The 23485-nt window shown below is 35.2% G+C and overlaps 1 protein-coding gene across 7 annotated transcripts in view; it reads left to right on the top strand.

Moving 5' to 3' along the window:
- Window positions 1-691: 691 nt before the first annotated feature.
- PNPT1 (polyribonucleotide nucleotidyltransferase 1) overlaps window positions 692-23485 on the top strand; it is a 39905-nt gene continuing 17111 nt past the window's right edge. For 2 of the 7 annotated variants that reach the window (XR_009544119.1, XM_060169355.1), the window contains exons 1-13: window positions 692-871; window positions 5433-5493; window positions 6093-6167; window positions 6886-6991; window positions 7882-7931; window positions 8950-9013; window positions 9115-9162; window positions 10141-10254; window positions 15149-15335; window positions 16212-16263; window positions 16665-16722; window positions 18725-18821; window positions 19273-19375. Coding sequence is in view for 6 of the 7 variants with exons in the window: in XM_060169355.1 (XP_060025338.1) it covers window positions 711-871; window positions 5433-5493; window positions 6093-6167; window positions 6886-6991; window positions 7882-7931; window positions 8950-9013; window positions 9115-9162; window positions 10141-10254; window positions 15149-15335; window positions 16212-16263; window positions 16665-16722; window positions 18725-18821; window positions 19273-19375 (1176 nt within the window). In the remaining variant the exon portion in view is untranslated. Of the gene's footprint in view, window positions 872-2604; window positions 2761-5432; window positions 5494-6092; window positions 6168-6885; window positions 6992-7881; window positions 7932-8949; window positions 9014-9114; window positions 9163-10140; window positions 10255-15148; window positions 15336-16211; window positions 16264-16664; window positions 16723-18724; window positions 18822-19272; window positions 19376-23485 lie in introns of those variants that run through there. The other 5 variants (XM_060169359.1, XM_060169358.1, XM_060169361.1 and 2 more) reach the window with 5 other exon arrangements.

Genomic DNA, 23485 nt, shown 5'->3' on the forward strand with positions numbered 1-23485 from the left:
AAACATTTTTTTTAAATAGTAGCAAGCACTTTGCATTTAAGAGTTGGTTTAGAAAGTATTAACACTTGACCAAAACAGGCAGAGGAATAAACTGCTAAATATTATCAGTGGAAAGGAAGATGAATCCAAAATGATCATAAAGATATACAAAATGACGATTTTGTTCAACAAGAAGTTCTTTGTCAACAAGAAGTGAAATTAACTTACTAGAAATAAATTAACGCAAACCTTCGTAGTAATATATTTGTTGCTTGAATTTATAAAATAAAAGCCAGGGCGAAGGAGGGGAGAGAGAAAGATCTCTTTCCATGGCCCACTGCGCAAATTCTCCTAATTCTCAGCTCCCATAAGCCAAATAATAATGTGTTTTCTGATTACTTCTATTACTACTATATTTACTCTACTTATTAAACACTTACATTATTCTAGGACTTTCTTTTAAACTACTATAGCAAAACAAAAAACAACCAAAAAGCCCACATTATTTTTCTAATTGTTGTTCATTGGCTAATACGGAAAGAAGGACTGGTTAAGTCACAATCGCGTTCAGATAGGTTTGGCCCTCTCTAGGTCTCGTAGAAAGCGGCCCGGTATCCGCTTCCCCGGCGTTCCCCACTGCACCGCGGAAACGAAACTGCATTAGGCTCCGCCCACTACCTGCTGAGCAAGCCAATCAGGGCGCAGCCCGGGCTGAGCGCTTGCCGGGTGTCATGGCGGCTTGCAGGCCTTGCTGCTCGTGCGTCTGGCTCCGGCCACTGGGCCATGGTCCCCTCCGTCTGCCAGGGCGGGGTCGGACACTCACCCAGTTGCAGGTGCGAGCACTATGGGGTGGCGCGGGGTCGCGAACCGTGGCCGTGGACTTAGGCAGCAGGTAAGGAACGGTGTGCGTTCTCTGTTCTTTCACAAGGCATCATGACAGGCCAGCCCGAGTACATTCACCTCCTAGAGTTCGAATCCGACACCCCAGGTCTCTTTCCCCCTCTTTATCCCAAACCTAAATTCCAAATTTCCCTTTCCGGATTTTGAGTCTGTCTCTTGGCACCCTCCTTCTCGCGCTGTCTCAGCCTCGTGCCCTTTGCTTTTTGTTCCTCCCTTCTGCCCCACTCCGGGCTTCTTTTCCCCAGCTGAGTCTGTCCACCTGTTTTCCGTTCCCTTTATTTTCGGGGACTCCTGGGCTATGAAATGAAAAGATAATGCGTTGATCATTGATGCTTACGTCATCCAATTCAGTTTACTGCCTAAAAAGCTTGGCCTGTATGACCCTGGGTAGAAAGGGAAGGGCAAGGTCAGTTTATTGAACGCCGGTTATATGATACTCTCATGTTTAAGCCTGTAGTAAATGTATTAAAACAGAGGCTCAGAGAAGGTTAGGTAGCTTGCTCAGAGTCAACCAAAGCTAGTACTATGAGGCTAGGTGGATTTTGAACTTGTTTTTCAAACCGTTACTCTCTTTAGGGGTCTGTCTGCCAGAATTCATGTCGAAAATCACTTTTTAAAAACTACCGGATTCATTTTTAGAATAAATAAAACTGCTAATGCTTACTTTATATATCTACACCTTTCACATGTACTTTTAAAAAAACTTTGATCCTAGTTCATAAAAAAGCCAGAAAATCTGGCTTTGAATCCAATACTTCCTCCCTAAGTTACTGAATGATCTTTAAACAAGTTACTTCACCACTTTCGGCCCCCCTCAGCCCTCCCTCTCTGCCCCGCAAATGAAGAGACTGAATTAGATAAAGATTCAGCAAACTTTTTCTGTAAGAGGCTAGATAGTAAATATTTTAGGCTTTGTGGGCTGCATACTGTATCACATATTCATGTGTGTTTACAAACCGTCTAAAAATGTAAGAAACAGTCTTAGGTGAAAGGCTGTAAAGAAACATGCTGTAGTTTGCTGACCTCTAGGCTAGATGATCTCTAAGGTCTTTCCACCTCTGGCATTCCTTGATTTTGATTTTTTGAGGGAAAAGATATCTCTTCCATTCTTCAAGGACCGAACATTTATTCTTCTCTGAAGAAATGCCCCAGAACATTTTACTCAACAGACATTTCCTATTTGTTAGGCAGGAGGGACTCAAAGCAACAAGATTAGCCTCTGCCCTCCAAATTTTTCATGAATAATCTACTTTGAATCTTTCATTTATTAGTCAACCTGGACCTCTTTTGTAACCTCTTTTTAAACCTGTGTTGTGTGTTGTAACAGTGAGATTCATAAATATCATACCTGCTGGGTAAATCAATTATTTTCTTTGTCATAAGTTTGTTGTTTGCAGCAAACTTTTTTGGGTGATTACTATGTACCACATACTTTATACTTGTTATGTGTATTCTTTACAGTGCCCTAGGAGGTTGTATACTACTGTGGTAAATGTATTTAATACTTACAGTAACCTTTGGGGTAACTTTAATTTTCATTTCAACAAGTTATTTTTGAGCATCTACGATATTGAGTTACAAGGCACTAGAGATTGTCTGATGAGGAAGTAAGATAAACAGAGGTTCAGTGCTGAGAAAATCAGTGTGGGAAAGGTATTAGGTATGAACAGGGTGCTGAAGGAGCACAGAGGGATGTTTATCACACCCTAAAGCTTACTGTTCAAGGTGAATCCTGAAAGGCAAGGAGAAGGTAGCAGAGAAAGTGGCAAGCGCAATTGCAGAGAAGTGAGAGAGTGCGTTGAGTAACTACAAATAACTTACTGTGGATGGAGTGAAAAGATGAAATGTGAGTTAGCAACAAAGCAAGGCCAAATCTTAAAGGTGGATGTTTTGTTTTGTTTTGTTTGCAGGGGTGGGGGTGGGGTGAGTTTTGTATCAATACTACTGAATTTTTCTTGGTGGAAGTTGGAGTAAGGTGGTTACATTCCATACCATTTTGCAGGTGTTTCTAAAAATGTTCTTTAAGCATATCTCTCTCCCTGGAGTTCTACTTCCTGTGGCAGATGGCTCCTCTTTTCCCTTCTATCTTCCTAAGCTGCCTCCTCCCACTCTTCTGGCCACCAATAGGATCTCCCTGCTCATCTTATCCTTTTTATTATTTATTTTTTTCAAAAGTATTTTTTGATTAGGTATTCACTCACATGGTTCAACATTTAAAAAGCTCAAAAATCTCCTTCCCATACAGTTCTATAGCCACCCAGTTCCACTTGCCACTGATGTGTTAGCAATCTATTATGTATTAATATTTGAAGGTATTTTATACATAAATGTTTGGCAAGTAAACTGATAAGAGGTAAAATCAACCATGAAATACAAAACTAATAACAGATTTGCACCAAAAACAACTAAAAGTGCATTAACAGAAAATATTACATAGGTCAGTTAGCACCAACTGAGATCATGAGACAATGGAAAGTAACCACCTGGTTCTTTACATACTATAAATTGCACACACCTGGGGAAAAAACAGTTTAAATTAGGGCAATCACCAAGGCAGGACCATAGGACTATCTGGTGGGTGGTCTAGGATCCCTAAAGGAGACACTGGCTAGACTCAAGAGAGGGAACAAAGAAAGTAGGAGGATTTGGTATTTGACTATAAATCAAGCATGGGTTTGAGAACATTTGGGGTACTGCAGAGCTGGTTTGTTTGCTTGTTTGTTTTTCTCTCACCAACTCATTCAGTCCCCATTGTAAATACAGTCATCCCTCAGTATCTGTGTGGAATTGGTTCCAGGACCCGCCGTGGGTACCAAGATCCAAGGATGCTCAAGTCCCATAGTCAGGCCTCCCTATTCATAGTTCTGCATCAGATGATTCAACCAACCGAAGACTGTGTTTACTAAAAAAAAAAATCCATGTATAAGTGGACCCTTGCAGTTCAAACCCATGCTGTATATTAGCTTTAGAAGCTTTTAACAGTGCTTCCCTGGCTCCACTTCTCTCCTGGTTTTTGATACAATTGGGAAGGCTTATTCTTAGCCAGGATGGATAGTCCACTCCTTGGCTCAGCCTTGTCAGTATCCGTACTCTCTTCCTTGATACACTCGTTTGTCAGTTGGCAGACATCTGGGTTGTTTCCATTGGGGAGCTGTTATTAATAATGCTGCTGTGAAGGTTCATGTGCAGATTTTTACATGGACATATGTTTTCATTTCTCTTGGATATATACAGGAGTAGAATTGCTGGGTCATATAGTACTTCTTTGTTAACCTTTTGTGGAATTGCCAGATTATTTCCCAAAGCAGATGCACCATTTTACATTTCAATCAGCAGTGTATGAGAGTTCCAATTTCTCCACATCGTCATCAACACATAACATCCTAATAGATGTGAACAGTATCTCATTGTGGTTTTGATTTGCATTTCCCTAGTGGCTAATGATGGTGAGCATATTTTCATTATTTGTTGGCCATTTGTTGATCTTCCTTGAAGAGACATCTGTTCAAATCCTTTGCCAGTTTTTAAAACTGGGTTTCTTTTTATTGTTAAGTTGTAAGAATTCTTTACATATTCTAGATACAAGTCCCTTATCAGGTATATGATTTCAAAATAATTTCTCCTATTCTGTAGGTTTTCTTTCACTTTCTTGATAATATTCTTTGAAGCATGAAAGTTTTTAATTTTGATGAAGTCAGATTTATCTATTCTTTTCCTTTTGTTGTGCTTTTGATGTCATCTATAAGAAGACGTTGTCTAACCCAAATTTATAAAGATTTATTCCTGTGTTTTTTCCTTAGAGTTTTATAGTTTTAACTTTTACATTTAAGTCAATAATCCATTTTGAGTTAATTTTTATTTATAATACGAGGAAAGGGTCCAACTGTATTAACTTTTTTGCATATGGATATCCAATTGTCCCAGCACCATTGGTTGAAAAGACTGTTTCTTTCCCCCGTTGACTTTATCTTGGCGCCATTGTAGAAAATGAAGGTGTCTGCAGTCAATCTTGGAGTTTATATTTGGAAAGCAATGAGGGAAGTTTTAAAAGATTTAAGGAGAGAAATGATCTAGTTTGTGTGGTAAAAGGCTACTTTAATCAACAAGGCAAGGGTGGTAAAACAAAAGAGACTAAGGTGGTAAATGGGAAAAACACTTAAGAAGACAGCTTCTGGGGATATATGTATACATATAAATGATTCACTTTGCTGTACAGCAGAAACTAACACAACATTGTAAAGCAACTATACTCCTCTAAAAATTATTTAAAAAAAAAAAGAAGAAGAAAGCTTTTGCACCCCAGAAATACTGTGTCATTCAGATTATCCTGTGCCTTGGTTTCTATGTTTTTCCTAAAGCAGCTCTTAAATTCCCCTGTATCTTCAATAATGATAGTGAACTCTATCCCTTTTTAGTTTGTTTTTTGCTGGTTGGGGGCCTGTGGGGCTTGGTAACCTTTAGTTCTTCTATTAGAATCTTTAATTGCTTTATACTAAGCTGGGAATTGTACTGATGACCTAAGTCCTTTTGTATTAAATTTTTATTTTAAACAGAAAATTAGAAATATCCTCTGGAAAACTGGCCAGATTTGCAGATGGCTCTGCTATAGTACAGGTAAAAAGTCCAAGTTGTTAAATTTTCATCTTAAAAATGGTTATCAAGACTGGTACTGAATATCTTTACAACATCATGTAACTTCTTAGAATTTTGGTATTGGAAATTGATTCAGACCATTTCTAGTGTCAGAACCATTCCAGACAACCAGTGAGTCAGAGGACTAGGTATATTAAATGAACTTTAAGATCTCTTCCAAACTTGGGGTTCTGTTTTATTCTTGTAAACTCTGTAATGCTTTTCTAGAGAAAGTAATTTTACAGGTTTCTTCAATAGTAATACTTGGGAAATTTTTTATAGGCTAAATTTCCTAATAAGAAGTAGAAAATATGATTGGATGTGACTACGCTATCAGTGAGCCTTTTCCCTTTAGTTCTGTTGCTTTTGAAAAACTTAGTGACTATTCTAATACAGATCATGATCATGCAGAAGGGATTAAGATCGGACTACTTGTGAATAATTATTTTCATAGTCATTGTGTCATGGAATAACATTTCTTTTCCCTTCATTTAACTGAGGGAGGATTCAGTCATTCACTGCTTATGTTAATATCTGATTTTAAAAAAATTTACCAGTGTTGTTGTTTATGTTTAACTAAGTCAGGTGACACTGCAGTGATGGTCACAGCGGTCAGTAAAACAAAACCTTCACCTTCCCAGTTCATGCCTTTGGTGGTAAGTATTTGCTGATTTTTCTGAACTGTAGCATAAATATATATATTTATAGCATAAATATAGAATTTGTAGTATTTTCGTCCACTGTCTAGTGAGTACAAAGTGTAAACTTTGCACAATAAAGGATTTTCCTTAATTGTTTGATACTGAGTCATTAAAAGAATTTAAAATGATTGCTTCATAACCAATTCTCATATTAGTGGTAAGCATACTTTACAAGGTCCAAGTTCATTAAGTCGACAAAAACAGTGGAAGTGCACAAGTACTTTGATGTTTAATAAGCAATGAATTCATTGCTTTCATAAATTTCCCTTTAGTATGAGTCTGCAAGTATATGTTTGGTGAAGAGTAAAGAGCTCATTAGTATTTTATGGCTTCTTTTATTATGAAAAGGGGAATGCAGTTATATCTAAGAGAGGTAATACAAAAAAGGCAATGTTGAACTTGACCAGGATAAGCTACTGTGGGAAGTAGGGACGCTACACAGTCATCTGACTAAGTGGAAGGCTTTTTAAAAATCCATTTGCTGAAACATTTCTATCAGCTCTCCTTTCCCTAAGAGATACAAAACACTAAAAGTAAACAAAATGTTCTCCACTTGTAGTCTGGAATATGCTGTTGCAAGCTCAGGAGAATTGTACCTATATAGAAATTCTTGGGGAATAGTTTGCTACTACAAAAAGCAGTCGAATGAACTGCATTTTCATTGCTGCTTCAGGTTGACTATAGACAGAAGGCTGCTGCAGCAGGTAGAATTCCCACAAACTATCTTAGAAGAGAGATTGGATCTTCTGATAAAGAAATTCTTACAAGTCGAGTAATAGGTAAGATATTAAGATAGAGGCATTAATCCTCTCTGATAAGCCTGTGTTAGTATCTCTTTTCTTCCATCTGTATTCTACAGTATCTCTTAAATTTTCTTTCACTACATTAACACTGCCTAAGATTATTTACTTTCTGTATCCCCTCACTCAAATGTGGGCTCCATGAGAGAAAAAACTTTTTGTTTGTTTAATACTGAATCCCCTATACCTGGCATACTGCCCAGCACAAAATAAGCATTCAATAAATATTTGTTGACTAAATGAATGAATCTCTATTAATCACATAAATTCTGTGGCCCACGCCTCTACTCTGTTGAACCTATCCTGAGTATTTTCCATTTTTATGTTCAACATGGTAATTCCTGAAAGCATTATATTCATCGACTACTGAAATATGTTTATAACCTGTCAAATCTTCGACATCCTTAAATATTGAGGATCATTTGTAGTCTATAGCTCTTCTACCCAAAATTTCTACTTTATATTTATATGCATTCATCAGACACAGAAAACCAAGGAAGGATTTTCTTTTGGTCTACTGTTGGTTAAGTCTCTTTCCTCTGCTTATATAAATAAATAACAAATAAGCAATGAATTCTGATGCCTGTGGAACCAGAATGAAAAGCTGCTCCCCAATTTTACACTTGGGTGCTCTTGCCCTGCTAGTTTTTCATCTTTAGGGCATTATGTATATTAATATTAATACATGTATATTTACTGACCCTGTCAGTAAATTAGTCCAAGGGTTTTGTTTTTGTTATTATTGTTTTGTTTTATTGAATGGCTAGTTATATTATTTTTTAGCTTGTTTAATGAGGGAAAAGTTTTAAACTGTGAAGCAGCTTCTGTCAGTAACTATTTAATGTCTTTTCTTTTTTTGCTTTTGGCAGATCGTTCAATTAGACCTCTCTTTCCAGCAGGCTACTTTTATGATACACAGGTAGGTTCTGTTTTAGGTTTATTTGTTTCCAGGTCAATCAAAAATGACTTACTGAATCTCTATTTAATACTTCCTAGGCTAAACATTATAAACAGTACAAAATAAGAATTTTTGGTGATCCTGTTACATTTTACATTAAGTTTTTTTAAAAACAATAATTTTTAAAAGCTAACATTTATTTGGTGTCAATTTGAGCTGATACCTGAATTACGAGTAGGAATTAGCCAATGTAGGAGTGTAGGAAGATGGAATGGGAAGCACAGAAGCCCTAAGGCAGGAAAGAAGTTGGTAAATCTGAAGAAAGGTTAGAGTGATTGAGGTGGGTGGGGACAGTTCAGGCTGGGCCTTGAAGGTCATATTAGTAACAGACTAGGACAGTTGACACAACTAATCTTTATTACCTATTTTTATCACTGGGTCCTCTAAACCTCTACTTTCTTATATTTTAATACTTTGTGAATATTACTTTCTTTCAGAATAATGACCCATATACTTTAATTAAGTAACTATTTTATGTATTTGAGAAAAATAAATATGCCTTGCAAATTTCCCTTTGCAAGGATGTCACTGCCTCAAGAAGTTATTTTCCTAAGTACATGACATAGGCATATTATTACAGTGTAATTTATTTGTCTATGCTTAGCAAACAGAAGACAATATTTTTATGTAACATTTACTAACATAGCTAACATTTACTGAATACTTTCAACATGCTCAGTATTATAAATGCTTTACGCACAATATTTCCTATAATTTTCCTAAGAACTGTTTAGGAAGATGCTGTTATTTTTCCCTTTTAAAGATAATGAAACTTTTTGAGGCTTAATTTAAGTAATTTGTCAATGGTCAAGCATGTAGTTAAATGATAACCAGAATTAAGGGGTTTGACTACAAAGGCCCTGCTTTTAACCATATAGCACTCCTATATTTTAGGACAAGATGTTAATCGAAATGATAATCCTCCCAAATCAAGCAGATTTTTTTTTTTAAGTGCTGTGAATTTTTTCCCTTGCACCAGATCCTTTGTAATCTGTTAGCAGTAGATGGTGTTAATGAACCTGATGTCCTAGCAATTAATGGTGGTAAGTATAAAAATAAAGATTCAAATTATTACTGTTGTTTTTTTTTTTAAGTGATGAAATATTTTTATTTCAGCTCTTATTTTTTTCCTTTTTCCTTAAAGCTTCTGTAGCCCTCTCATTATCAGATATTCCTTGGAATGGACCTATTGGTAAGTTAGGTTTTGAAAATAAGAAACATTATATTTGTTTCAAGAAATTTGTTTCAAGAAATAAGAAATAAACATTAATTTGTTTCAAGAAATAAGCATGCTATAGCAAGGGCATAAATTTATTGGCTCTGAATTATTATTTCTTAGGGAGTTGAATTAAATGACATTCTAAGAAGAGTCCTTTCAACATTTTGAGATATTTTTATCTTTGCTTTGGGTTTTGTTTCTTATAGCAGTATGTTATGGTGTTAAAGATTATTTTGTTTTTAGATACTGTGACTTCTTTGTTGCCTCTTCTGTTAGAGGACTTTCTCTTTTTTTGGACTGGGAAATTGTCAGAGTACATACTCTTTCAGGATAATACAAACATGTTTGTAACTTACAGCTCTTATAAGTTGTAATCATGCAATATACAAATGATTCATCAAGTAAATAATTATTGACTGTCCTAAATGCCAGATACTGAGCTAAGCACCAAAGGAACTAAGGCAGACTAGGCATCAGCAGTACAAGATGAATGAGACAGTTCTTGGTTTCAGCATAAGTGAAACAGACAAATAATTATTGATATTTATAAACAATATTATAAAAGTATAGTCAGAGTGCTAAGAAAATGATAGAGAAGGGCGGGTTTAGTCTTGTGAGGTCAGGCTGTCAAGGAGAGCTCCTCAGAGTTATCGACATTTAAGCTGAACCTTAGTAGGGTCAGATTGTAAGCACTTGCCTTAGAGAAAGTACATTCTAGACCAGGAGAAGAACATGAGCATAATCACAGAGATGTAGAAGAAATGGTGTACTTGAGCAACTGAGTAAGGCCAGAGGTAGGGTGAGGTAGTATAATCTGTGGGCCTTAAATACCATGATAGAAATATGGATTTTACTGTGGTCACAATTGAAGATAGGGATTGAAGCTGTCACTAAGATGTCTTGAAAACTGAGTTTTTATTAAACAGTTGCCAATATTTTCATATGTTTTAGGGGCAGTACGAATAGGAATGATTGATGGAGAATGTGTTGTTAACCCAACACGAAAAGAAATGTCTTCCAGTACTTTAAATTTAGTGGTTACTGGAGCACCTAAAAGTCAGATTGGTAAGTAGTTTAAGTGGTAGATTTATTCTGGATTTTACTTACAAGTTCTGGCTTCTTAAAAATGCATTTAAACTCTTTTTTTGTATGTGTGCTTTGTTAATTGGCCATAAAGATTTTTGTTTTATTGCTGCCCTATTTTGGTAGCACTCTTGCTTCATATCAGATAATACCTAAAATTATAGACTGTTATACCACTCTAATTGAAATATACAAAAGTCATTATCAAGATAATTCTAGTAATTATTTTTAGACAGATAAGCTAGTCTAAAATTTGAAGTTCCAACTATGGTAGTAAATTAATTGTTTCATTCATTTAAATATGTTAATTTGGCTAATGCAGTCATTCTAAGTCTGTTTATTGTCCTCTGAGAAAGAGGTATCATATTTCCAGTAGGTGGAAAACTAGTAATAAAGTAGAAGAAATGCTCTGACCATGGGCCACCTTCACTCCTTCTACCTAAAATGTCATAATTGCATGAATGAAAATCAGGGGCTGGTTCTGTTGAAGAAGAATGGGCTTTAACAGTCCAAATGACCTTGGTTTGAAACCCAGCATCTGCCGCAGTTAACCATGGACAAATTAATTAAGGTCTCTTAGCAGTTTATTCTACTATGTGACATGTGATGTCTGGAACTTTTTGACAATGGATCTTCTAATGTGGGAACATTTTGATGAAACGTAAACTATTAAACTTTTAGTTCTTTTTCTGTACAATTAATGTGTGAGACACCTCATTTCCAGCTTCTTCTTTTGGAGTGTTAGTAATAAGTTAGAATTTGGTATTATCAATATATATGATAGACAAAACACATGAAACAGGAGTTGTGTATTGTCTACATGTTAGTTAGGGATTGTGTGGTTAAACTAAATAACAAGGCTTAAACAAGATAGGAACTTATTTTTCTCTCAAGTAACAAAAATTCAGAGGTAATAAGTTCAGGACAATTACAGCAGCTCCATAATGTCTTAAGAAATCTAGATTCTTTTTAGCTTTCTACTCTGCTATCCTCAGGGTGTGGCCCACATCTTCATACTTATGAACAGGCTACCAGAGCTCTGGCCAACTTTTCTAACTTTCTAACTTACAGGCAGGAGGAAGAAAAAAGAAAAAGGGGAATAGAAAAAGGAGTGTGCCCTCTGAGTAAGTCAGCCTCCCTTTTAAAGAACTTTCCCAGAAGTCCCCACATAGCAGTTTCCACTTACATCTTATTGGACAGAAGTGTGACACATCTGCATCCATGACTACAAGGGAGGCAAGGAAATGGTTTTTGGATTCTACCTTGAGAAGGTGGGGAACTATTGAAATATAGAGAGGATTCCAAAGATATGGGGAAGCTCTGAATAACGAATGACCCCTACATCATATTTGAGCATCTCAGAAAGGGCCTTGAGCAGAGTATTGGTTTACTATTTGAAGTTCACTTGGTCTCCATCTGAAATTTTTTTTGCTGAAAGTTACAATGTTCATTTAATTCCAATTAGTAAATCGATTTGGCTTCTTTACAGGGCCTTTATGATTAGAATCAAGGTTTGTAAAGTATCCGGCATAGTACCTAGTACCTAGTAAGCAAACAGTCAATACCTGCTATTACCATTAAGACACAAAATAAACTTGCTTCTAAATGGTCGTATAGCTTCTATCTGCCTTAGAATTTGAACCCCTCTAATTTTAAATAGATATTGGAGGAATGAACTAAGGATCTTTACTGTATCTGTGGCATGCCACAGAAACCCGATAGGCAGCCTTCCAGCTGGCTGTTCTCACCCGTTCCTCTCTAGATGGAAGAATGAAACCAGAAACTGCTTAAACCATCACAGGGTAGTCTTGAGTAATTATAAGGAGGCTGAACGTGATTCAGAACCAACCTGTAAGGAGACTGGTTTCAGAAGTTACCAGCATCCATTTTATGACTTCCGCATCACTATTTTCAGCCAGTACTCTGTACTTTTGTCAAGGTATACCAAATATACATCTGACCCCATGTTCATGTATTAAAGTTAATATTGGGTCCAAGTCAAATATCATCATCATGGAACTTCTGGGATACAAAACTACAAAAAAGTAATTGCTACCATTTCATTATTAAAATATTTAGGGCTTCCCTGGTGGCGCAGTGGTTGAGAGTCCGCCTGTCGATGCAGGGGACATGGGTTCGAGACCTGGTCCCGGAAGTTCCCACATGCCACAGAGCAGCTAAGCGCATGCGCCACAATTACTGAGCCTGTGCTCTAGACCTCGCTAGCCACAACTACTGAAGCCCGCATGCCTAGAGCCCATGCTCCGCAACAAGAGAAGCCACCGCAATGAGAGGCCCATGTACCACAACGAAGAGTAGCCCCCTCTCGCTGCAACTAGAGAAAAACCCACGCACAGCAAGGAAGACCCAATGCAGCCAAAAAATAAAACAATAAAAAAAAGAAAAATGAATTGCTTTGAAATTTAATTGGTGAAAACAAAGTCTGAGTAATATTCATTTTCTTTGCCATATTCTCTTCTTTAAATGAATTTACTGAGGTATAATTTACATACATTAAATGCATGTTTGGGACTTCCCTGGTGGTCCAAGTGGCTGGAGCTCCGCGCTCCCAGTGCAGGGTCCGGGGTTCAATCCGTGGTCAGGGAACTAGATCCTGCATGCATGCCGCAACAAAGATCCCTCACACTGCAATGAAGATCCTGTGTGCTGCAACTTAAAAAAAAAGATCCCATGTGCTGCAACTAGAAAAGATCACACATACCGCAACTAAGACCTGGTTGCAGCCAAATAAATAAATAAATAATTTTAAAATGCATGTTTTTTTAAATTTTAAAAAATTTGTTTATTTTATTTATTTATGGCTGTGTTGGGTCTTTGTTGTTGCTCACGGGCTTTCTCTCGTTGCAGCAAGCGGGGGCTACTCTTCGTTGAGGTGTGCAGGCTTCTCATTGCGGTGGCTTCTCTTTTTGCAGAGGATGGGCTCTAGGTGCGCGGGCTACAGTAGTTGTGGCACATGGGTTCAGTAGTTGTGATTCATGGGCTCTAGAGCGCAGGCTCAGTAGTTGTGGTGCACAGGCTTAGTTGCTCCGCAGCATGTGGGATCTTCCCGGACCAGGGCTTGAACCCGTGTCCCCTGCATTGGCAGGCAGATTCTTAACCACTATGCCACCAGGGAAGCTCTAAATGCATGTTTTTAAATTTCCAATTTAATTCTGTGAAAGTGAGAGGTCATGGGAATACAGATAAGAAAAAGGATATAACCATCTCCATATCATGGTATCAGAGGAAGCATCTTCATGCCTCAAGTGAAGAACTGAAACCTTACCTCCCTTTACCCTCCCCCATGTATATTTGTTTATGTTTATCTACATTTAGAACCACAATAGGGAAGTGTCACAATTTTTGCTTTTGCTTCAACCATCAGTTTAGAAAATTCCAGAGAAGGAAAGTATATTGTACTTACCAATATTTCTGCTTAACATGTTCTTAACATGGTTTCTTCCTTTATTGTTTGCTTTCTGTTTAGAGAACTTTCCTTAGCCATTTTAGGGTGACACATTTTCTTCTTTCTCCTTCATCTAAGAGTCTTGATTTCTCCTTCATTCCTAAATATCTTCACTGGGTATAGGATTCTGGGATGACAGTTCTTTTTTTTCAGCACCTGAAAAATATTATGCCTCTTCCTTCTGGCCTCCATGGTTTCTGATGATAAATCTGCTGTTGTTTGCTTTTCCCATATGGGTAAGGTCATTTTTCTCTGGCTGGTTTCAAGATTTTTTTCTTTGTCTTTGGTTATCAGAAGTTTAATTATGATGTGTCTTTCTTTGGGTCATCCTATGTAGGGTTTATTCAGCTTCTTGAATATGCAGGTTTATGTCTCTGCCAAATTTGGGGAGTTTCCAGCTATTTTTTTTTCCTAGTACTTTTCAGCCCTGCCATCTTTCTCCTCTCTTTCCAGGACACCAGTGACACAAGTGTTATATCTTTTGTTACACTTTCACAGGTCTGCTTCAATTGACTGATGGAATTCCAACATATGAAGCATATAAGTAGATTTTTTTTTCATTCTCCATTATGCCTAGAAGCCTTAGAAGTGACTTTTTAGGCAATAATAAATCTTAATGATAACATTATGTGGTTAAACATATTAGTTATGATGGCAACTATGTATTACATGATCTTTGACTTTGGACAAGTTGAGGAATGCCAGAAATGGCACACAAGTTGGCAGGAGTCTATTCAGCCTTGTAGAAACCAAAGCCAAAGCTGAATAGTAGATTTTAGCTAGGTACCATGCTAGAAGCCTTACTTTGGAGCTTCCCTGCTTTACACAGGAGTTTTACTGTTACAGAACGATAAAAACAACCTTTTTATGGTAGTAGCTAGGGTTCTCTAGTTGGCTTACTTGAAACAGTATCACTACAAAGATTTCCCCACCTGTGCAAGAATTAGACAATGTGACAATGACCAAATTAAGTGGGAAGTCACATCAAATATTGTTAAACGGGAAACATTTATTGGCCACCTATTGTGCTGATATTATAAAATTTCATTTTAAATACATTTAAAAAAAAGATGCAATTGTACACATTAAAAGATGGAATTTTATGGTATTTGAATTATACCTTATAAAGCTGTTATAAAAAATTGTGTGCGTAGTTTATTTTCCATTTCATTTTTTATGAGAAATCTCTCATTAAATTTATGAAGACTATAAACCTAACTTCAAATATCAAGGTTTCTTTATTCATTTACTACTGTTTATATTTTGGAATTATGTTGATTCTGAGGAAAGAAATCAAAAAGGATTAATAAAATTCATCTATAGTATTTATGTCATGTCATGGTATTTGAAAATGCTATATTGGTAAAAGGTTCAATGGCAGTCCTTTTGTTTTTTCTTTTTTTTTTTTAGTCATGTTGGAAGCCTCTGCAGAGAATATTTTACAGCAGGACTTTTGCCATGCTATCAAAGTGGGAGTAAAATATACACAACAAATAATTCAGGGCATCCAGCAGTTGGTAAAAGAAATTGGTGTTACCAAGAGGACACCTCAGAAGTTATTTGTTCCTTCGCCAGAGATTGTGAAACACGCTCATAAGTAAGAACATCTGTACAAAAGAAAATATGAAAGTGTCACCAGATTTAATTTCCTCTCAGAAAAAACTTCTCATGGAAGCATTGTCCATGCATTACTTCTTAAATAGCACCCTTCTATTTTAAGAGTCATTGCCATAAATACCAGTCTAATGCTTTAAAAAGGATAAACCCACATCCCTCTTGAAGGGCCTAAGTTTGAATCTCAAAGGAAAGGGGAGAGTGAGTTTACTGGTGAAGATTCAGATCATCCTCATATCTCTCTGTGTGAAGGAAAAAGAGTATATAAAGCATAAGATATTTGAATATCTAAGGAAACTGTTGAGGTTCTTGAAAAGAAATACAATCACCACTATATGCCCAGTCCTTATAATAGTGCCTGCACATAGGCACTCAGTAAATTATGAATGAATGACCAGAAAATTATTTCACTTTATTTGAAGTAAATTGAAAAAGTTAATATTTCCATTAGTATGAGTCTCACAGCCATTACTCAGAGATTAAAGAGTTATATACACTGTCCCCAACAAAAGCGTTGCCTGCAATAACAGCCAAAACACGTAGAACAGGAAAAAACAACTGGTCATATGAGAGAGACTGAGCAGAGAGAAAGAGAAAAATCTAAGGTGAAATTAATTGAACAATGAAGAAGGGAGGGCATGTGTGTGATTCCCTTAAGATGTGAGGAGAAAGAAATTTGTGTTTTGTATCATATTATAAATAGTAAACAGATTAGCAGTGTTATAGAGCAATAAATACATATTTTTAATTCTTTATGAAATGTTAAATATTTTAGATTATTAAATATTTCAGTTTTGTTTATAATAGACACTGCCTAGTGTTTCCAAATATGCTGACATTTATTTTGTGCTTAAAATAGACTCGCCATGGAAAAACTCTACGCAGTTTTTACAGATCATGAACATGATAAAGTAGGTATACCTGAATGATAAAGTAGGTATACCTGAATTTTGTTTATATAATTGTTCTGGGAATTCTTTTTTGTCATAGCTTACACAGTTTTGTTTATGAATATTTGTCCTGTTTTTATGAAAAATCTCTAAACAGAAAGCTAAATAAAAGCCTAGCTGTTTGCTTCTCCATTCTCCTGTTGTTGGGAAGGAAGTTTTAGGGAAAACTTTTAGGGAAGTGTGGAAATATATTTAAATGAATTAAACAGGTAATATTCCCTACAAATCAATAACCAGTTTCATTATTTTAAAGAATGTTACCATGAGAGAGAAATCTGATTACTATTACAATGTGTTAATTGTATAATAATTTAAAAAATAGAAATGTTAAATATAATAACTGAACCTCAACTTTCTTTTAGATTTCCAGAGATGAAGCCGTTAACAAGATTAGATTAGATACAGAGGAACAACTAAAAGGTAATTTTTTTTTTTTTTTAGTTTAAAAAATATTTAAAGGAAATAATAGATTTTAAAGTTTCAGTTGTGAGACCTTGAACAAATTGGTTATTCTCATTACTCCTTAGTTTTATCTTTGGTAAACTTAAAATAATGATACATCCCAAGGTTACTGTTAAATTGACCTCTATAAATGGGTAAGAACTGCACCTGACATAGAGTGGGCACCAATAAATGCTGAATGTGAGGTATTCCTGACCTTTTCTGGATCAAACTCTCATACTCCAAAATGGGTATCGTTGTATCCTGTCATGAAAATCTAAAAGATATTCTTTAAAATTCTTGTTCTTAATTTGTAAAACTGCAATACTAATAATACATGGTTTGTGGGGATTAAATGAATAAGTCATTTACATCTGCGCCTGGCACATAGCAAGTGTTCAGTAAGTGTTAACTGATGTTGTTATTATTAACGTGGAATTGTAAAATTTAGATTTTAGAGAATCTTGCTCTCTAAAAATTAAACAAAGGATTTGATTGTTTTAATATCAATCACAAACTGAATGTGTACCAGGCATGACATATAGTTCTCGTTAATTTTTCTGTTAACAGACAAATATTCTCTCACCTGAGTATCTTATTTTAAGACAAAAATTCTGCTGCTAGCCTTGATATTAAGGCCATTACCTATAATTGCCATTGAAAAAGTTTGGTCTTTTCTCACTATATTTCATCCTATTAAGAATTAGAAGTTGTTGAACTGAATGAATAAGCATTTTCAGCACTCTAATGGAAAACTGATGAATTCATAAAAGTGCTAACAAAAGACCAAGATGAAAAAAAATTAATTACATGGGACTGAGTGAACTGATGACGATGATTATAATTTTTGTGACTTTCTGTTTGAATAAAAAAAAAACTTTGAAGCATTTAGTACAAAATACAGGTTAATATCTTTATAACTTTGACCTGGGAAATAATTTCTTAATTTACAATAAAAGAGCTAATCATAAAAAAAAGAAGAGAGAAGCTGTATAACACCTGTTGCCTTATTTAAAAAGAAAAGTGATTTTGTGTTTGTATTAATACATAATAGAATACCTTCATGACCCTCTGGGTTCATGGGATATTTTAAATGTTTTGTTACTAATTATTTTCATCTCCAAGTGCAACTCAGTTAAAGCATAAAAATTCATATTAAAATATAATTTAAAATTATTCTTGCCTGATGAAGACACAATTCTTAATATATCTCTCTGTGGCCACTTCTTGTGTTCTGGTTACTTTAAAGTTATATTTAATAAACCAGTTGCTTAAGAGAACAGTGCTTAAAACTTGGCATAAATCAATTGGTAAGATAAAGTAGCTGAACATTTAAAAGCATAAGCCTAGGCCGACAAATCTGTATTCAGGTTACAGCTGTCAGTTACTACTTGAGTTATCTCAGGCAATTTACTCCTCCTCTTTAGGCCTGTTTTTTTCTTCTGTAGAATGGGGATAATAGTAATAGAATTTACCTCATAAATTCCTATAAAGATTAAAGGCATTTAAAAAAAACATGTAAATTACCTGGGTTATGAAAGAACTTGATAAATGTTAACTAAAAACTAGTCGGTAGGGATTTGTAAAATATAAAAAAAAATTATTCCTCTATTTGTGGACCAAGATAAAAAGATCCTAAGGCAAAAGAGTTAAGGAGACTACTCTTAAAAATATCAGTTAAACCTTCTCATGATATGGTGGGCTTGATTTGTCAGATAACAATGTAATAGAAAGCTGATTTCAAAGCACTATTGTTCTGGTAGAAAGCAAACTAAGTTCCCATTAACAGTGCATTTGAGGTATAATACTTGTGTCTCTCCTACTTAAAAACATTTAATTTATCTACTTTGAGGACTAAATGTTCAGAGTCAACTCCCTTGGCTTACTTCCATAGTTAATTTATTTGATACTGTGAACTTAAGAGAAATCTTATCTTCCAGAAAGAGAAAATCTTTGTTTTGGTTTGTCTTTTCTTCTATAGAAAAATTTCCAGAAGTTGATTCCTATGAAATAATAGAATCCTTCAATGTTGCTGCAAAGGATGTTTTTAGAAGTATTATTTTGAATGAATACAAAAGGTAAACATATCCTTTTTTAATGGAATTGAAGGCAGGTTTCCTCAAAAGTGGCAACTTGCTCAAAGCAAGAGACTTTTTTTTTCAAGTAACAGGAAAGAATTATATAATGTTTATTTTATAAATGGATACCTGTTGAAGAGTGTGTGCATTGGGTAGATGTGTTCATCTCTCTGTGGGCCTCGTATAGAGCATTGCTTCACAGCTGTGACTGCATGTTAGAATTACCTGCAGAGCTTTTTAACAATATAAGTGTATGGGTCACAACCCTTGAAATTCTGATTCAGTGGGACTTAAGATGGGGCCCAGGTATCTATATTATTTTTTTAAAGTTCTACAGGCAGTTATGACATGCAGTTCAAGTTGAGAACTTCCTGGTAGGATTCAAAAGATAATGTGTGATTTTTCTGACTTCCAACACTGCTTTTCTTAATTATTTCCTTTATTACTGTAGGTGTGATGGTCGAGATTTGACTTCACTTAGGAATATAAATTGTGAGGTAGATATGTTTAAAATTCTTCATGGATCATCATTATTTCAAAGGGGACAAACACAGGTAATATATGTAAAAAGCTACAATTATTTGCCAATACAGGATTGCTTAATTAGTTCTAATAGAAGTACATTATGTAGGTTTTTAGCATATGGAATATATTATCTATTCAGAGTACTTTGATTTTTAAAAAATGTTTAACAGTCAAGATAATGAACGTACCCAAGAGTTTCCTCATGCCTCTCTATAGTCTCTTCTTCCTGCTCCCCTCCCTTTCCTTAGGCAACTACTGATCTGCTTTTGTCACTGTAAATTAGTTTGCATTTTCTAGAATTATCTAGTATTTTTATTACATTTTTCTTTTAATCTTAAGTGCACAAAATTAAGTCACTCATACTCCTCAGTTTATGACATATTGGCATTGTTGGTCTATGGCCAGGCCCTCACTTTTTTTCTCCATTTAGCCTGAACCTTAGTCCTATTCTTTTCCTTTACCTATTCCCTTATATTTAACACATATGTGTATGCATTGTTTCATGTATGGTATTATGCTTTATTTTAATTATGTTAATCACTAAGTTTGCCCATCTAATGGGTACAAAGTGGTGTGTCATTGCTTTCATTTGTGTTTCCTGATAAGGAATGAACTTCTCTAGCCAGTTAACATGATAACTGTATAAACCATACCCTGGGGGGCTGCATACCTCCAGGGCACTCTTTTCACAAAGATAGTGTCCCTAGAGTTGAGCAGAGTGGTAGCCCTAGTTAAGGTTTGCTCTTTTGTGAATTATCTGCTCATATCCTTTGACAAATTTGTTTTTTCTTTTTTTAATATGGTTTACTGTCTTTTTCCTGCTGTTTTTTTTTTTTTTTTTCTGTACGTGGGCCTCTCACTGTTGTGGCCTCTCCCATTGTGGAGCATAGGCTCCGGACGCGCAGACTCAGTGGCCATGGCTCACGGGCCCAGCCGCTCCGCGGCATGTGGGATCTTCCCGGACTGGGGCACGAACCCGTGTCCCCTGCATCGGCAGGCAGACTCTCAACCACTGCGCCACCAGGGAAGCCCTTCCTGCTGTTTTTCACTGAGTTCTTATGTGTTTTAAATATTAATCCTTTTCAGTAAACATAATTTGTATGTATCATCTCCCTCTTTGCCATATGTCTTTTAACTTTGCTTGTGGTAGTCTACTATAAGCATACCTTGGAGATACTGCAAGTTCAGTTCCAAACCACTGCAATAAAGTGACTATCACAATAAAGCAAATCACACAAATTTTTTGATTTCCCAGTGCATATAAAATTTTTGTTTTATACTATACTGTAGTCTATTAAGTGGGCAATAACATTACATCTAAGAAAACAATGGACAAACCTTAATTTAAAAATACTTTATTGCTAAAAAATGCTAACCATCATCTGAACCTTCAGCAAGTCATAATCTTTTTGCTGGTGAGGTTTTGAAAATTTTGAGAATTATCACAATGTGACACAAAGACACAAAATGAGCAAATGCTGTTGGAAAAACGGTGCTGATAGACCTGCTTGACACAAGGTTGCCACAAACCTTCAATTTGTAAAAAAGGCATTATCTGCAAATAATTAAAAAGTTAAACACAATAAAGTGAAATGCAGTAAAATGAGGTATGCCTGTATATGTCTACAGTGAACCCGAAATCTTTACTTTTGAGGTCTTCTTAAAGAAATCCTCCCTTACCCCAAAGTCACAAAATTATGCACCTACTTCTTCTATTAACTTTCTAATTTTAGCTATTAAATTTAGACTATTAATCTATCTTGGAGTTTATTCCTATACAAGGTATTAAGTAGAACTCTCCAGAGTGAGCCAATTTTGCAACACTGTTTACTAAAAATTCATTTTTTTCCCATAGATTTGTAATGTTACCTTATCATATTCAAAGTTTATAAATACATGTTTGAACTATACTCTCTTCCATTGTTCTGTGAGTTAACCTGGGCCAGTGTCAGACTGTTTTAATTATTATAGTTTTGGGATATATTTTAAAATCTGAGGGGCAAATCCCTTTTTATTCTTCCTTCTCTTCCCACCCCAAATTGTCTTAGCTCTTCTGTTACATTTGTTCTTTCATTTAAATTTTAGTATCACATCAAGTTCTGAAAAAAATCTTTCTATCCAATACGATTTAGACTGGTTTTGCACTAAATTTACGGAATGAGTAAAAAATGATATTTTTACAATTTCAATCACAGTCTTTACAATAAATATAGTGTACCGCTCCTTTGATTTGGGTTTTCTTTTATGGCTTTTAATAAAAATTTTAAAAAATAACTATTAAATTTTGTATACTTTTGTTAGCCCTTCTGACAATCTGTCTTTTAACTAGAGTGTTTAGTCCATTAATGTTCAATTTAATTTTTTGAGTTTAGTCTCATTTTATTATTTGTTTTTGTTTAGCCCCTCTGTGTTTTGTTTTTCTATTCTTTCTGCCTTTTTAGATTAATTGAATATTTTTTAGATCTCCATTTGAATTTGTCTGTTTGCTTTTTAGCTATACCTCTGTGTTATTTTACACTGGTTACTACAGAGAATACAGTATACATTCTTTTCATAGTCTGTTTACAGTTAGTTTTTTTCACTTCACACAAAATGAGTAAAGTTTGCAACCACTTAGGTCCATTTGCCCCTCCTTCCATCCTTTATACTGTAGTTGTCTTATGAGTTACATCTACATGTATTGTAACTTCACAAGGCAACATTATAACTTTTATTTTAAACAGTTACATACTTAAAGAAGAGGGAAAAGATAGTCTTTTATATTGACCCACATATTTACCATTTCTGATGCTTTTTTATTTCTTCCTGAAGATCCAAGTTTCCATTTAGTATTATTTTGCTTCAATCTGACAGGACTTCATTTAGTATTGTCCTATGGATGTTCTGATAACAAATTCTTATTTTTCATTTATCTGAAAATGTCTTTATCTTTTTACAAAGAATCTTTTGCCAGAATATAGATTCTGGGTTGATGCTTTCTTCTTTCAGAACTTAAAGAAATGGTCTATGGTTCTTTGTTCTTCTTTTTTTTCTGATGAGAAATCAGGGCTCATTCAAATCATTGTTCCCTGTATGTTATTTTTTGTTTTCAACTGGGTGCTTTCAAGATTTTCTGTCTTTGGTTTCAGCAGTGTGACTATGAAAAGTGTGGTTTTCTTTTATTTGTCCTACTAAGAGTTTCTTGAGCTTTAAACCTATAAATTTGTATCTTTCATCAAACTTGAGAAATTTCAGCTGTAATTTCTTCAAATTTTTTTTCTATCTTATTCTCTCTTTTCTCTCATTCTGGGGTTGCAAGTACATATATTTAGTCCTTTTGATATTGTCCCACAGGTCCTGGAGGCTATGTTCTTTTTTCCCTCCCTCGTTCTGTAGAGTGGGCAATTTCTTCTAATCCATCTTCATGTTCACTGACTCTTGCCATCTTCTTTCCATTATGATTTATTTTTCAGTTCTAGAATTTCTGTTGGTTCTTTTTTATGTCCTTGAATATAATTATGATAGCTATTGAAAATACTTGTCTGTTAATCCAACATCTGAATCAGCTCAGGGTCAGTCTCTATTCATTTTCTTTTCTCTTGAGAATGGGCCCCATTTCCTGTTGTTTTTTTTCTTGTAGGCTGTATCCTGGATGTTGTGAATGATACATTGTAGAGTCTTTGGATTATGTTATGTCCCTACAGTCTTCTTAGATTAACCTTATTTTTTTTCTCCCCCAATTTTAAGCAGTTAGTTTTATTGGCTGAACCTTTATTGAGGATTCCTTTAGGGTCAGGTTTTAAAATATTCCTCTTCCTGTCCTCCTCCCCCAGCACTCCCTAGTGCTTTACATATGTAGTCTATGTGATATTAGACTTCTGGATTATTGAGATTTACACATAATATTTATAATGTGTAAGTAATATAATTTCTAATGTTTATGGAATGAATAAATGTTTACTGTACTTTGGCAAGCTTTGAATAGAATGTACTTATCTCATTTCTTTAAAAGCTAAGTGGGTTCTTCAAATGTTTTTAGTTTTTATCTTCGTTGTTAGTAAATTAAAGCCTGAGGAATTTTTTTTTTTTTTAAAGAAGATGTTGGGGGTAGGAGTTTATTTATTTATTTATTTTTGCTGTGTTGGGTCTTCGTTTCTGTG

Source organism: Lagenorhynchus albirostris, chromosome 13 (genome assembly GCF_949774975.1).
Source record: "Lagenorhynchus albirostris chromosome 13, mLagAlb1.1, whole genome shotgun sequence".
Lineage (NCBI taxonomy): Eukaryota > Metazoa > Chordata > Mammalia > Artiodactyla > Delphinidae > Lagenorhynchus > Lagenorhynchus albirostris.